This window comes from Micromys minutus (assembly GCF_963924665.1).
Source record: "Micromys minutus genome assembly, chromosome: 3".
Classification (NCBI taxonomy): Eukaryota; Metazoa; Chordata; class Mammalia; order Rodentia; family Muridae; genus Micromys; species Micromys minutus.
Genome location: NC_137972.1, coordinates 55129421 through 55145160, shown reverse-complemented (window position 1 = coordinate 55145160; position 15740 = coordinate 55129421). Strand labels below are relative to the sequence as shown.

Sequence of the window (15740 nt, the reverse complement as noted above, 5' to 3'; positions counted from 1 at the left end):
TCTTGTGCCTTCACTCAGCTGCATACAGACATCAATCCACAATAGTTCTACCTAAGGACCCAATTATACAACTCCCAGATATTGCCAAAAGTTGCTCCAATGTCTCACAAAAACATTTGCTCAATTAAGTTCAAAACAGCTTAAAACATAAAAACCAGAAACTGTAAATGACCTAGATGTTCATTAACTGATGAATGGATAGAGAAAGTGGAGTTCATTTACCCAATGTAATACCAATCAGCTACTAAAAAGAGAATATAATGAATTTGCAGGCAAATGAACAGAACTAGAAAATATCAGGAATGATGTGACCCAGAGTAAAAGGCACATACATGGTATATACTCAATTATAATGGGTTTTTGCAACAAAGTAAATGATAACAACACTATATCCAACAGGCCAAAGAAGCCAAATCACAAGGAGGGCTCAAGAGAGAATGGTTGAATATTTCTCAGAAGGGTTAATAAAATAAATATTGGAGGTGCATGGAGGGCAGAAATTGGATGTGAGAGGTGATGTGGAGTAACCAGATGTATGGAAAGTACAGGAAAGAGAATGGAAATTAGGAAGGTGAGGCATATCTGGTACATACCAGAGATCTGGGATAGAGAAGATCCCCACGGCATCTCTAGGGGTAATTGTAGCTGAGAGTCCTAGCAGTAGGAGATATGAATCCAGAAGTGGCTACTTCCTATATTCAGAAAGAACACCTAGTGGAGGACTAAGGATTAAAACTCACCCACAAAAACTTCCAATTATAATGTGTCCTACCTACAAGATGAACAAGGACAAATATAGAGCAGAGAAGGGGGAAACAGTCAACCAATGACTGGCACAATTTGAGACCCACCTCTGTGGCAATAAGGAATTTTTGAAACTATTAATGATACTCTGTTATGCTTGTAGACAGAAGCCTAGCATAACTGTTCTCTGAGAGGCTCCAATGTGGCTGAAGAACAACAAAGTCAAGTAACTTGAATCCTTGGGGGTTCCCAGAGACAAAGACACAAAACAAAGAGCAAGCACAGGCTGGATCTTACAGCAGCCAATGGAAAGAAATGCAGAGACCCAGAGCCAGACATTGGATGGAGCTCTATGGGTATTAATTGAAGAGTTAAGTGGAAGATTGACAAAACAGACAAGTACAGGGATACCACAGAAAAACCTTCAGAGTCAACTAACCTTGACAATTCAGTGCTACCAGAGACTCAAACACCAATCAAAGAGTTGACACAGGCTAGACCTAAACCCCCTGCAAATAGGTAGAAGATGAGAAGCTTGGGCTTTATGTGGGTACCCCAAGAACTAGAGTGGAGGCTGTCTCTGAATCTGTTGCTTGCCTATAGATCCTTTTCCCTAATAGTAACCCCTTGTCTGGCTGCAGTGGAAGAGGATAATCAGAGTCCTGCAGGGAGGTGATGTGACAGGTTTGAGGGAATGATACCTAGTGGGGCTTCTCTTATCAGAATAGAAAAGGAAAGAGGAATGGAGTGAGGATCCGTGTAATATTGTACTTCAAGGAGAGGTAGGTGGATATTGGAATATAAAGTAAATAAATCAGTAAATTTTCATTATAAACCTTTCATTTGAAAATTGGTACAGTTTGTAGTTTATTTTTCTTTTGTATAAACATACAGTTAACAGATATAACAGAAAAAAATAATTTCATACATCAATTTAAGCCACAGATGTTCCCCATATGTCATGATCCATAGTTCTGATGACAAGATCCTGTATTATATTAAGGGTCCATACCCATCACTGAGTGATCAAATATTTACTATTCTACCACACATTGACCTGAAAAACATAATTATATGTTTTTCAGTGCAAATAAACACAAAGGGGCTGACTGTGGCATAGCTATGTGACACAATAATTTGGACATAGTAGAATATTGAATAATCCTTGAACTTCATCCTTGAGTAAAAGATAACATTATCCAAAATGTAGAGAAGAACAAAGAAGCTCATGAGCAGCAGGATGGTCCTAGTGGCCCTATGTTCTGGGGATGCTTTTGAAGAAAGGCTGGTGCAATGAAGATGCTGGGCCTGCTTCTTGTGCCTCCATAAAAGAGCCACCATGTACCCACTTGACAGGGCCATAAGACTTATAAGAAAGGCTTCCCGAATGGTTGTCAGTGTGGAAAACATGCTTGTTCTGGAGTAACTCAAGGGGAGAAGTGAACAGGACTGAGTAACATACATAAAATGATCTGAAGTTAAATTAGGAGTATTAATAATCAATACAAAGAGTTGACTGCTAAAAGACATATAAAAGACACAGAAGAGAAGAAAGGCACCTGCGATGTGATGGGGAGATTTATGTTTAAACTTTGTTAAACAGGAGCTTCTAAGACTAAGAGTGATGGTCCAAAGAACATTCAGCAGGCAGGTAGCACAAAGAGTGAAGCCCCTCAAAACCCTGTGCAAATAGATAAGGATTTGGCATGTGGTAGAATCCCATGTCCCCTGAGACATGAACATGTCTACAGTTATGAGCCCCATAGTTATAAGCAGCATTAGTTGGGTTAGGGACAAGAAAGCAATGTAGAGATCAATGAGCTTAGACCTGTTTTCACCACGGATCATGCAGAGGTGGGAAAAAAACAGGATACTGTTAGCTGAGATCCCAACACTCACTTCAGAGAACACGGTTATTTTTAGGTATTCATCAGTGTGGAGTATGTTGTCTTTATTCATTGTATATGGGTAGGAAGTAAATACCAAAAACCTTAGGAGAAAAGAGAAAACACTTGATTACAAAATCCCACCTTGTTCACAAATGTGAACCAACACTGAGCTGGCAAAAATACATTGCCTCATCCTGATTCCTCATCGTCAAATTCATCTCCAGCTAACACCACCTCAACACCATCATGACTGTCCCCACTGTGCCCACTGTTCCCACTGTCTTAATACTTTCCAGTCAAGGCTGAATTCTATGTACAATTGTGAGAATATAAACTTCCTTATACAATGGACATTTCCATGAATTCTAACAATCATTTCCTCTCTTGGTATATGGGCATGGTTCATTCTGGGGTAAGAGCTCCATCTTGTTAGATTGTCAGACGCAAAATAGCTTTTGTTATCAGGTGAATCTGAATGAACAATATTGCATACCATTATAAATATTTTCTCCTTGAGGAATTGTGTTCATGGGTTTTAGTGCACAGGGTCATTTTCTTTTGGTGTCTAATTCATTCTGCTTTTTTACCACCAGAGCAATTATTCATAATCTGTAACTCTGTCCCATGCTCGCCCTCCTCTTTCTACTCTCCCTCTTTCTCTCCATCTTTCTCTCCCTTTCTTTCTGTGTGTATGTGAGTTTTCCTCTTCCACATGCCCCATTTTTTCTCTTCCCTCTCCTTCATTATCATTGCTCACTCTTTCTCATAAAACATTTCTCCGTGTAGCCCAGGCAGTTCTAGAACTCAGTCTTGAGACCAGGCAGGCCTTTGACTCAATGATCTGACAGCCTCTACTTCCAAGTGTTTGGATTAAAAATATGTGCCAATACTGCCTGTTCAGGCCAAATATTCTTAGTAAATCTCCAGGAAAAAAATAGTTTGACAATTTGGACACGGAATTAAATTCTACCCACTGCATTTTCCTCTGAGTGTGACATTAAGCACTCAAAGTTCCAATCATTACTTTTTGGAACATGTGAAAATTCATCTCTGTACTTGTGTCAGAGAACCCTAGGGGTGAAAGAACATGCTCTATACATACCCACCAAATATAGAACTGTTTCTACCACAAAATGATCTCTATAGACATATCAGCTGGTGGAATTCTCATACAGTGCCTTGTCATATGGCCTGGGAGATGACAATTCATCTCTGCTAATGATTGATCAGTTCTTTTCCTGCCTGAAAGAGAAAAGACAAAAATGTCCAATACAGTAAAATGACAGCGCCATGTTCCCCTTCCAAGAAGTTTGAAATCCTGATCTTTCTCCAAATTCTTAATGACTCTGCATCCAACCTATGACTTTAATCTTCTGCCTTGATGCCTCTCTGAAAAGAGCCCAAAAATCAGATATCAGTGCAAATATGCTCTTAGTTGTTTTCTCTTTTGGAATGTAAAATCAGGATGGTAAATGAAACTTCTGTTATAATTGACTCAGCACAATCTTGTTGTAAGATCATAATTAAATGACAAAAATCCACACAGTCTGGAAGGACAGTCTATACAGGAGTCTTCCTTCTCCTTCTATGTGCAGAAGGCTTTTCCAGACTTCACAGAAGCCTGCCCAATGTACACGAGAAATGCAGTGGGTATTTTATGTAGAACTTGTCATTACCTTTAATAGACATTTAGTATGTTTGAAGGCTATACTGTTGTGAGAAAAACCAAATCAGAACAAAACTTCCCAGATATATAGTAAAAGATTATCAGCTGAAAATTATAGGTGTGACATAAAATAATTTCATAGTTTTTTTTAGTTTATAATGTACTGTAATGTACTATATAAAAAAGAAGCAAAGTGGTTAAAATGAACTAGATAATGTTCAAGAAAATTTTTTGCAACAGAAAAAATATAATTCAGATAGCTCTAAGTTTACATTCTGACCTGCCAATGCAGGGAAGTTGACTGTGTTTTCCTAACTCCACCACCATTGGTTCTGGACTTCACGGGATTCAGAAAAGATTTGAGACTTTGTTTTGGAGATAAGAAAATGCAGTCTATGATAATGGCAGCTGAAAGCTGATATTCCCTGGTTCCTGGGCATCTAATTGCCACTTGAAAACCACACAGAGACATCAAAAATGAAATGTTGAGAATTTACTGGCCCATGATAAATCCAGAATGTTTGGAGTCCCTCGGGTTGAGGACAATGTCTAGCCAAGGGGTAGGATGAGCTGGCATCTCAGGCTTACCTCAGCTGGGAAGGTAGCAATGGTTGACTGGAAGTACAAAGTGGCCTTCTGTGGGAGATTTAGGCAGAAGCTCTGTAAGTGAAGGCCTTCTCCATGCTTCCTATGACAGTGGTAGGTAAAAAAGACAGTCCAACTTTTTATTAGTTGTTCTTCATGGAAAGTAGATATGTACCTACATCTTAGGTTGGCCCAAAGATTTGTGGGAAGAAATTTCTGAGAAGGGAAGCTTGTCAGTTAAACCCTCATGGTCTCAGATACCACATTAGCATGTAAACCTGTTTTTGACTACTTGATCAACATGGGGAGCTTAGCACATGTTCCAAGCCAGCAATCTGTCAGGGATCAGGGAGAAGGGAACAGGGAGACACCTATGCTCTCAGTTGTGGGTACTTGATTTTCAGGATCACAGGCCTGTGCTATCTTTTCAAGTTTTCTGACATGGTCCACAAACCCACAGAAAACCACAGTTAATGTGTAAAGTTATGGATCCCATATTCAATGGATTCATCCATCAAAAATTTCTGCATCCAAGGATTAGAGAACACTGCTGAAGGTGGGTGAGAAGATTGAAGATCTGGGTGATAAGGAAGTTTGCTCTGTCTCCTGGACTGTTAAGCTGTGACTGTCAAAACATGATCAAACAAGAAAAACAATTAGACCTGCCAACAGACAGGAAAACCCAATACTCAGCCTACATGAAGAACAATAGGCAACTAATGAAACTAAGAACAGACAGGTCATTTTCTCTGGGCAGAGCACACCAATTGGTTGTCCAAAAACAAACAAGCATAGAACACACCCATACAAAGAGCATTCCTGGGCAAAGAACAGGGCTCGGCCCATCTGCCACCTGGACCAGCAGTTCCCAAAGGTAAAGGCCTGGTGAGAAGGGGATTTGAATAACCAGGGGGCAGAAAGATTTCTGCTGAGTGTGCACGAAAAGCACGCCCCTGCCCTGCCTGATCTGGGGACCAGGAACCCAGCACTGGGACCTCTGTTCCCACCCGGCGAGTTTGGGGTGCAGAACAGGTCTCAAACCATCAACCACCTGGACAAGTGGGGATCCAGGGACAAAGGCCAGGTAAAAGCGAAAGGTAAGAACATATCATTGACAAGATGGCAAGAGGAAAGAAAAGAGTATATCCCAAGGAAACCAAGACAACCTGGCAACACCAGTACCTAGCTCTACCATAACAGCAAACATTGGAATGCCAAACACTCCAGAAAAAAAAGACGCAGACCTAAAATCATACCTCAAGACACTGATAGAGATCCTGAAACAAGATGGGAGGAAAAGCAAAAAGAATCAGAAGCTTTTAAAGAGGAAACAAGAAAAACACTCAAAGAACTCAAAGAACTAGAGGAAAGCAGAACCAAAGAGATGAAGAAATAGAAGAAGGAATTTAAAACAAAAATTTACACAATAAAGAAAACACTAAAAGAGATAACCCTAGAGGTAGAACACCTAAAAAAGAAATCAGGAGTCACAGAAGAAAGCATTTCCAATAGACTACAAGAGATGGAAGAGAAAATCTCGGGGGCAGAAGACAACATTAAAAACATAGACAAAACAGTCAGAGAAGATGCAAAAACCAAAAACCTTCTAACCCAAAATGTCCAAGAGATCCAGGACACAATGAGAAGACCAAACCTAAGGATAATAGGAATAGAAGAGGCAAAAGAATATTAACTAAGAGGCACAGTAAATATCTTCAACAAAATTGTTGAAGAAAACTTTCCTACCCTTAAGAATGAGATGACCACGAGCATAAAAGAAGCCTTCAGAACTCCAAATAGGTAGGACCAAAAAAGAATTTCCTCCAGACACATAATAGTTAAAACACCAAATGCCCAAAGCAAAGAAAGAATACTAAAAGCAGTAAGAGAAAAAGGTCAGGTAACATATAAAGGCAGACCAATCAGAATCACACCCGATTTCTCAACAGAGACTATGAAAGCTAGAAGAGCCTGGAAAGACATCATGCAGACCCTAAGAGAGCACAAGTGCCAGCCCAAGCTGCTACACCCAGCAAACCTATCAATCACCATAGATGGAGAGATGAAGATATTTCAAGACAACTCTAAATTTACACAATATCTGACACAAACCCAGCACTACAATGAATTATAGGTGGAAAACCCAATACTATGAGGGGAACTACATCCTAGTAAAAACAAGAAAACTGCTAAGCAAAAAAACCAAAAGAAGAAAAGAACAAAAACACAACTCAACCTACAAAAGTAATAATAGCAGGAAACAGAAACCACTATTCCTTGATATCTATTAACATAAATGGACTCAACTCCCCAATAAAAAGACATAGGCTATCAGACTGGATACATAAACAAAATACAGCAATTTGCTGCATACCAGAAACTCATCTCAGACAAAAACAGACACTATCTCAGAGTTAAAAATTGGGAAAAAAACATCCAAGCAAACAGCCCCAAGGAGCAAGCTGGGGTAGCTATTCTAATATCGAATAAAGTAAATTTCCAACCAAAAGTTATCAAAAAGGATAAGGAAAAACACTTTTTACTCATTACAGGAGAAATCTGTCAGGAGGAACTCTCAATCCTTCACATATATGCTCCAAATAAAATAGCACACCACATTCATAAAAGAAAGTCTATTAAAGCTCAAAAAATACATTTCACCCCACACAATAATAGTGGGAGACTTTAATACCCCACTATCACCAATGGACAGATCATGGAAACAGAAACTGAACAAGGACACTGTAAAACTAGCAGAGACTATGAACCAACTGGAATTACCAGATATCTACAGAACATATCATCCTAAAGTATAAGAATAGACCTTTTTCTCAACACCTCATGGCACCTTCTTGAAATTGACCACATAATTGGACACAGAACAAGCCTCAATCTATAGAAGAAGATTGGCATATTCCCATGCATCCTCTCAGACCACCATGGTTTAAGGCTAGTCTTTAACAACAAAGACAACAAAAAGCCCACATACACATGGAAACTAAACAACGCTCTGTTAAACAATAGCAGGGACAAAGAAGAAATAAAGAAAGAAATTAAGGATTTTCTAGAATTCAGTGAAAACAAAAACACAACATATCCAACCCTATGGGATGCAATGAAAGCAGTACTGAGAGGAAAACTCATAGCTCTGAGCGCTTCCAAAAAGAAACTGGAGAGAGCATACATCAGCAACTTAACAGCACAGCTAAAAGCTCTAGAAAAAAAGGAAGCAGATACACCCAAGAGGAGTAGACAGCAAGAAATAATCAAAATTAGGGCAGAAATAGACCAAATACAAACAAAAAGAACCATCGAAAGAATCAACAAAACCAAGAGCTGGTTCTTTGAGAAAATCAACAAGATTGATAAACCCCTAGCCAGACTAACTAGAGGGCAAAGAGAGAGTATACAAATTAACAAAATCAGAAAGGAAAGTGGAGACATAACAACTGAAACAGGAAATTCAAGAAATCATCAGATCCTACTACAAAAGCCTATACTCCACAAAGTTGGAAAATCTGGAGGAAATGGACGAATTCCTAGACAGATACAAGATCCTAAAGTTAAACCAGGACCAGGTAAACCATTTAAATAATCCCATAACACCTAAAGAAATACAAGAAGTCATCAAAAGTCTCCCAACCAAAAAAAGCCCAGGTCCAGACAGGTTCAGTGCAGAATTTCATCAGACATTTATTGCAGACATAACACCAATACTCTCCAAACTATTCTACAAGATAGAATCAGATGGAATACAACCTAACTCATTTTTTGAGGCTACAATAACCTTCATTCCTAAACCACACAAAGACCCTACAAGGAAGGAGAACTTCAAACCAATCTGACTTATGAACATTGATGCAAAAATACTCAACAAAATCCTTGCAAACCAAATCCAAGAACACATCAAAACAATCATTCATCATGACCAAGTAGGTTTCATCCCTGGGATGCAGGGATGGTTTAATATAAGGAAATCCATCAATGTAATCCACCTTATAAACAAACTCAAAGAACAAAATCACATGGTCATCTCACTAGATGCTGAGAAAGCATTTGACTAAATTCCACACCCCTTCATGTTAAAAGTCCTGGAAAGAACAGGAATCCAAGGTCCATACCTAAACATAATAAAAGCAATATACAGCACACCAACAGCCAACATCAATAGCCAGAAGCTGGAAAGAACCCAGATGTCCTTCAGTAGATGAATGGATACTAAAATTGTGGTACATTTACACAATGGAGTACTACTCAGCTATCAGAAACAATGACTTAACCAAATTCTTAAGAAAATGGTTGCATCTGGAGAATTTCATCCTGAGATAGATAACCCAGTCAAAAAAGAACAGACATAATATGCAACACTGATAGTGAGATGCTAACACCAGAGGGCCTACACTGCCCCAGAAACAACTCACAGACTCTGTGAAATTCAAGAAAAAAAGAAAACAAAACAAAACAAAAAATGCTCAATTCTTACACACCAAGAAAATGTTGACTAATTCTGGGTTACATCCTGTTTTATATGTACTTTTTGTTCATTGTAACTAGTAAGACCTTAATGCAGAGTATCAAACCTTAAAAAAAAAAAAAGAAAAAAAAAGCCAAGCACTGACAAAAATATATTTGTATTCATTCATGCAAAAATGTTTAAAATATTTTTCTTTCATCTTTGTTCTTTAAAATAAAGTTAAAAAAATAAAAATAAAAAAAACAAAGAGCATTCCTGAGAATGCTGTAGTTATGCATTTAAGAATATGTTATGTAAACAGTGACCACTGAAGAAAAGGATAGCATCAGGGTTATTTGGAAGGGTTTTGATAAAGAAATGGGACAGTATAACTCATATCATTGTAATATAAATTTTTAGAAAGTCAAAAAATATAAAATGAAGCAATGGGGGAAATGTTGGAATTCATCAAGCCTCAAAAGAAATTTATAATTCAGAGCTAAAACAGATAGTTGGTGAAAATATTTAATAATTTGGCTTTGTGAAATAGTTTGGGGAATTAGAAGGGAAGACTTAGAGGGAAGAACAATAAAAGTTGTCTGGTACCAACTTCTGCCTTAGTTAAGGTATTACTGTGAACAGACCCCATGACCAAGACAGTTCTTATAAGAACAACATTTAATTGACACTAGCTTATGGTTCAGAGATTCAGTACATGATCATCAACGTGGGAGTATGACAGCATCCAGGCATGCATGACGCAGGAGCTGAGAATTCTTCATCCTGTTCCAAAAGCAAACAGGAAAATACTGACTTCCAACTAGGTTGAGGGTCTTAAAGCCTGTGCCAACAGTAACATACTTCCTCCAACAAGGCCACACCAACAGGGCTTTATCTCCTAACAGTTCCAATCACTGGGGGAAGCATATTCAGACCACCAAACCTTTATATCTCCGAATTATTAAAACCACAGAAATCATGTCAAATAACAGTCCTAGAAACACACACATGAAGACATTATATAAAGCTGTAGGTTTGTGGTTTCCTTGGTAATGTGAGAAAATAGGGCAAAGGGAAATGATATGTAAGATAGAATAAGTCAGAAAATTCACTGGATGACTTAAGTGCTGACAGAGAGAATCAATTTAGTTTTGAAAATGAGTGCAAACCAAAAATCTAAGGATATTCGAAAAGTATACAAAATCGATGGATTTTAGCAGTTACAGAAAATGAATATCCTCAGAAGGAAATAAGTTAGCTACCCATACAGACAGAGCCCCCTGTGTTGAGGGGGGCATCAGAGCACTGTATCCATTGCAGATGTTGAAAAACCTCATTGTAGCCTGGGAACAATTTTTCCCTCAGCCTTCCGGGAACCAAAGCACCTTCTGATACTGCACATAGGAAAATGGCACTTACCCAAATAGAGGTGGCAGAGGAAAACGCTGTGCTTGGGGATATTCTACACAGGGTTACATTAAGAGTGTCTTTAATAAATAAAAGTTCTTTGATTTGTAATTTTAGTGTCTGTAAATGTGACAAGTTCTCACTGTGGTGCATGGAGTCCGATAATCCCTATGGAGACTCTTCCTTACCTTTTATTTTACTCACTGTGATCCTGTAATCATGATAACAGCCATCTGGGGAGGTCTGAGCACAAACTTTATCTGAATTATCTTGCAATGCCTGTGGGAGGAATCAGAAAGTTCATAACAACTAGACAACTCTAACTTTGTTCATTTTGCACCCTGAGTACAATTATTTCCAAACCATTTCATACTTTCTAATGTGTCTGCCCAGGGTGAGATACTTTTGGGACTCCCATGACTTTCTATTGGATCTGAGGCTTTCACCCTACAGTGTTTACAAGTAGCCTTTTGCTGGGTCAATACTCATGTGCTATATTCTGATTCCATGTACTGTAGGTTTGGTGTACCTTAATTTCCATATGCTCAGCTTCATGATCCAGGCTATGACTGATATTTACAAGTATGTAAAAATAAATTATAAGAAAGTATAGAGGAAAGGGGGCACAGCTGGAAGCCTTTGCTGAGGCACTCATGTTTACCTGAAAGAGCTTAGTGCAGGTTTAACCTAAATCCTGGTAGCACATCCTGTTCACTCTCAGCTTTATATTTAGGTTCAAGACATGAGTTCTCATTAAGAGGAGACCTTAACTAAATAAATTTATCTGTGGGCTGAAACTAGACTTTCAATTGAGGCAGGACATTGGGGTTTTTATAAAAGAATAAAAAGTTTGGATCAGAAGTTGGATAAAACTCTTGACAAAAATCATGTTTTGACTGTAACTCCAAATTTCTATAAAGAGATGCTGTTATTAAAAATTGGTCCCCATGGTGACTGCAGAGGAAGTTATGCTGATGACAAGAGCACATTGATGACTTGGAACTGCTGAACTCAGAAAACTGATGCATTTCCAGTGAAATCCTAGTTAAGTCTCAGTGTTGACATGTTTCACAGAGCAAGTTTGATGCCCACTTTCATTCTTACAGTACTGTGTTCTACAAACATTTCTGATGAGTCACAATGTGGCCAGATGATTTCAACAGATCAAAATGGGTCTTTTTTCTCAAAAACCAGGTGATACATAAACCTCATTCTTTTATAAACCATAGTCTCAGGTATTTTAACTCAAAAAAATCTATATACTTACTCTGAATATAGAAGTCTCATAAAGATATAGTTAGACTTTCTAAGAACAATGAGAAAAGTCGTATAACTTGATGCTTGTATCTACTTTATCTTTTTTCTAATAAAAGTACCTAACATTTATTGATCTTAATTATAGGCAGTCATAATTACCTCGGTTTTGCCCAATTTATTCATCTGTTCTTCATTCATGTTGAATTAAGCTCTATTAGAAGAGACATTTACTAATGACTAAACTGGAAAAGTTTGAAAAAGATGGCCATCTCAAACAATTAGTAAGTGAATACAGAAAATCCCTCATTGTAAATGTTGTCTGTAGTAGTTTCCTCAAAAGTTAAAAGTCTTTCATCTGGGAGAAAAATATTTTTAGTCAGAGAAAAAAATTATAAAAAATAAAACAGGCTATTTTAGGACAGGATGCTTACAAGAAAATGAGACAACATGATATTCTAGAGCAGTGGTACTCAACATTCCTAACACTAAAAACTTTTAATACAGGTTCTCATGTTGTAGGGAACCCCAACCATAAAATTACTATTGTTGCCACTTTACAACTGTAATTTTATTATGGTTGTTAATTTTTTATTTATGATATATTTTTGTCTACCTTTTTTATTGGATAATCCCTACATTTCAGATGTTATCTCCTTTCCACAGTCCCATTCTCCTACCACTTCCATTGCCTACATGAAGATGCTCCGTCTACCAATTACCTTGTCCCAACTCAGCACCTTGGTGTTCTCCTAAAAGGAAAAACAAGCATTTGCTGAACTAAAGGCTTTCTTCCCATTGATGCCAGAAAATGCTATCCTCTGCTGCATATATACTAGGGCCATGGTTCTCTCCGTGCAAACCAACTGGTTGATGTTTTAATCCCTGGGAGCTATGGTGATTTTGGTTAGTTGATTATTTTGATCTTCCCATGGGATTGCAGACCCTTTCAGTTCCTTCAGTTCTTTATCTAGCTCCTTCATTGGGGTCCTCATATTCAGTCTGATGGAGGGTTAGCTGTAAGCATCCTCCTCTGCATCACTATGGCTCTGGCAGATCCTCTGAGGAGGCATCCAAATCAGGTTCCTGCCAGTAAGCACTACTTGGAATCAGCAATAGTGCTTGGTCTTAGTGGTTGCATATGGGGTGAATCCCCAGGTAAGACAGTCTCTGAATGATCTTTTCTCCAATCCCTGCTTCTCTATTTGTCCCTTTATTTCCTCCCATGAGTGTTTTGTTCTCCCTTCTCAGAAAGACTGAAGCATCCACCTTCTGGCCTTCCTTCTCTTTGAACTTCATAAGTTCTGTGAATTATTACATGGTTATTCCGATATTTTGGGCTAGTATCTGCTTATCAGTGATTACATACCATGAGTGTTCTTTTGTGACTGGGTTACCTTACCCAATATTATAACTCCAAGTTCCATCTATTTGCCTAGGACTTTTATGAAGTTTTTAATTTTAATAGCTGAGTAGTACTCTACTGTGTATATGTACGAAATTATCTGTATTCATTCCTCTGTTGAAGGAAATCTGGACCCTTTCCATCTACATATAAGAATCTTTTCTAAGTATCACCTGGCAATAAATAAACTTATGGTTAATGTGCTTAGGTAGGAAATAGAATGTGGGAAGGTTAGAAGAGAGGCAGGAGGAGGATATCTGAAGTTTCAAGACAGAACCACACTGGATTAAGACACATTGTCCAGTCCAGCCTACATGAAGCTCAGAAGCCTGACATACAGGTTCACTGGCTTCTATTACTCTGTCTGAAACACTGTCACAGCCTGAATCCTGGGTTTGTCAGAAACACTGAAAGAGGAGAAAACTGTCATGAGCCTGAAGGGCAAAGAAGGGTAGTCTGAACACATGCTTAAAATTGTGTTATTTTGAGGAAAGGAGAAAGAGGACTAAGAATTAATTCTTGCTCTTTAAGAAAAAATTTCAGTCACCTTGCATATAAGATTTAGGGAGAAACATTAAACTAGTGAACTTGACCCAAATTTAAAAAAGAAAGAAGTGAATTCTTAATTTATTATTCCAGCTGCCATGCCTGATGCTTGCTGACATTCTTTCTCCACAGAGTGGTGCATTAGGCAACTGAATTGGAATGTTTCCAACAGACTGAGTAGATTTGACTAATGAATAGTTCTGTAGAAAACTGGCCAAGTCCTGATTGAATGTGTGTAATTTGATATTAGCACAGCTCTGTCAATGACCCATGGTAAGGGTAAAACATTCCCTAGGTAAAGCTCAGTGTAATGGCAGAACCTTCTTCTAGTTCAAATAGGAATGTTCTCAGTTTGTGCAGACAATGTCCACCATAGCTTCCACTTCCCCAGATGTTTACAGCCTGAAGACTTCCCCCTAAAGAAAGAGTTATCCCTGAGATAAGCTAACCCTGTCTCCCTGTTCAACTGTATATGATAACATGCTTACTTGTTTGTGGAAAGCGGGTGTGATGGCAGTCCCAAAATGGCTCTTGGGACTCCAGTCAAGTCTTATGACTAGCACCTGACTTCCTCCTTTCCCCCTCCATGAGATTAACCATTCCCACCATCTGAGCTGCACAGGAGCATCCATGACACAAGATCAGGCCAGATGACGGAGACCTCTGAACTGCAGCCACGAAACATGGACTGAGGAGGTGCAGTTGAGAGATAATGAAAAAAAAAGTGACTTCGCTTGGGGGTGGGGAGAGAGCAGGGAGACAGAAAGATTTTCACTTGCATGCTGTTAGGTTCCTGAATAAACTGTTCTGAGAAAAATGCTGTGTAGTCGCTTCTTTTCTGCTGGTCGGAGATGGTAGCAACACTTGTTTATCAGTATGCAAAAACATCACTTGCTTTTTCAACTGAATATAGTATACTTATTGAAGGGTGCTGCAGCTTCTCCATAATATACCTCAAGCCAATTCCAGCATTTTTGTATATGTTTGTGTACTTCTCTTTCTTCATTTCTTCATTGACCCTACTCTGCTGGTATTAAAGCTGTGAAAGGAAATGGTTCAAGATGAAGCTCAACATAAACAGAAGATAAGGCTTTGCTGCATAACCAAATCATCAAGACAAGTGATGAGAGCAAGGACATGAATAAAGAAAGAGGAAGCTAGTTCTCCAGCTGGTTAGAAATGCTGAGTCTTCGTATAATAAATAGTTGAAGGATCTCAGGTATGAAGGTCAGTAAGACTTGGCCCTCTCCCTCAGACAATTGTTTTTAAAATCATGAACTGAACCTGAAGGATGCTAAGTCACCATACCACAGAATTACTACTATCAAAAAAAACTAGAAGACAGATAGTATCAGAAAGACTTTTGTTCAAGCCCAGAATAGTAAAAATAAAATAGCAAATGTCTATATCATGGAACATTTTCCCAAAGGGAGAAGTTTCAAAGGGCTTGTGAACTAACAGAATATTTCAGCATTTGCCAGAGTGTATGTCCCCAACCTTTCCTTCAAAACCAAATTTTAATATCTCATATGTGCCTTTGTTAGAATACTAATTTTAAGAAGGGGAAAAGTAGCACAAGTCTTCCTCTTTATATTACAAAAGAACCTCATAAAACAGTAAACAAAGACTAGACAAAATGGAGGATAACTGTAGTCCAGTAAAGGGAAGGGATTTCCAGGTGCTGAGGATATCAAAAATAGTGGGATATGGGAGGTGCATCTGGCCCTGCTAGAAGACATGAGATATTTCTGATCTACTAATAAATTATTACCTTTGTAGGTTACCAACTAT

General features: G+C 38.4%; 1 protein-coding gene and 1 pseudogene across 2 annotated transcripts in view; one reads left to right on the top strand and one right to left on the bottom strand.

The window, feature by feature from the left end:
* Positions 1-1770: 1770 nt before the first annotated feature.
* LOC308419325 (vomeronasal type-1 receptor 40-like) lies at positions 1771-2703 on the bottom strand (the record flags this gene model as incomplete). The annotated part of the gene is made up of 1 exon (XM_080915021.1): positions 1771-2703. One exon carries the CDS (start codon positions 2701-2703, stop codon positions 1771-1773), a length of 933 nt encoding a protein of 310 aa, XP_080771147.1.
* Positions 2704-4906: 2203 nt separating this feature from the next.
* The window catches only part of LOC308418914 (vomeronasal type-1 receptor 45-like), a 29774-nt pseudogene continuing 18940 nt past the window's right edge, over positions 4907-15740 (top strand). The window contains exon 1 of the transcript in view: positions 4907-4961. The product of the transcript in view is annotated as a vomeronasal type-1 receptor 45-like (transcript). The remainder of the gene's footprint in view (positions 4962-15740) is intronic.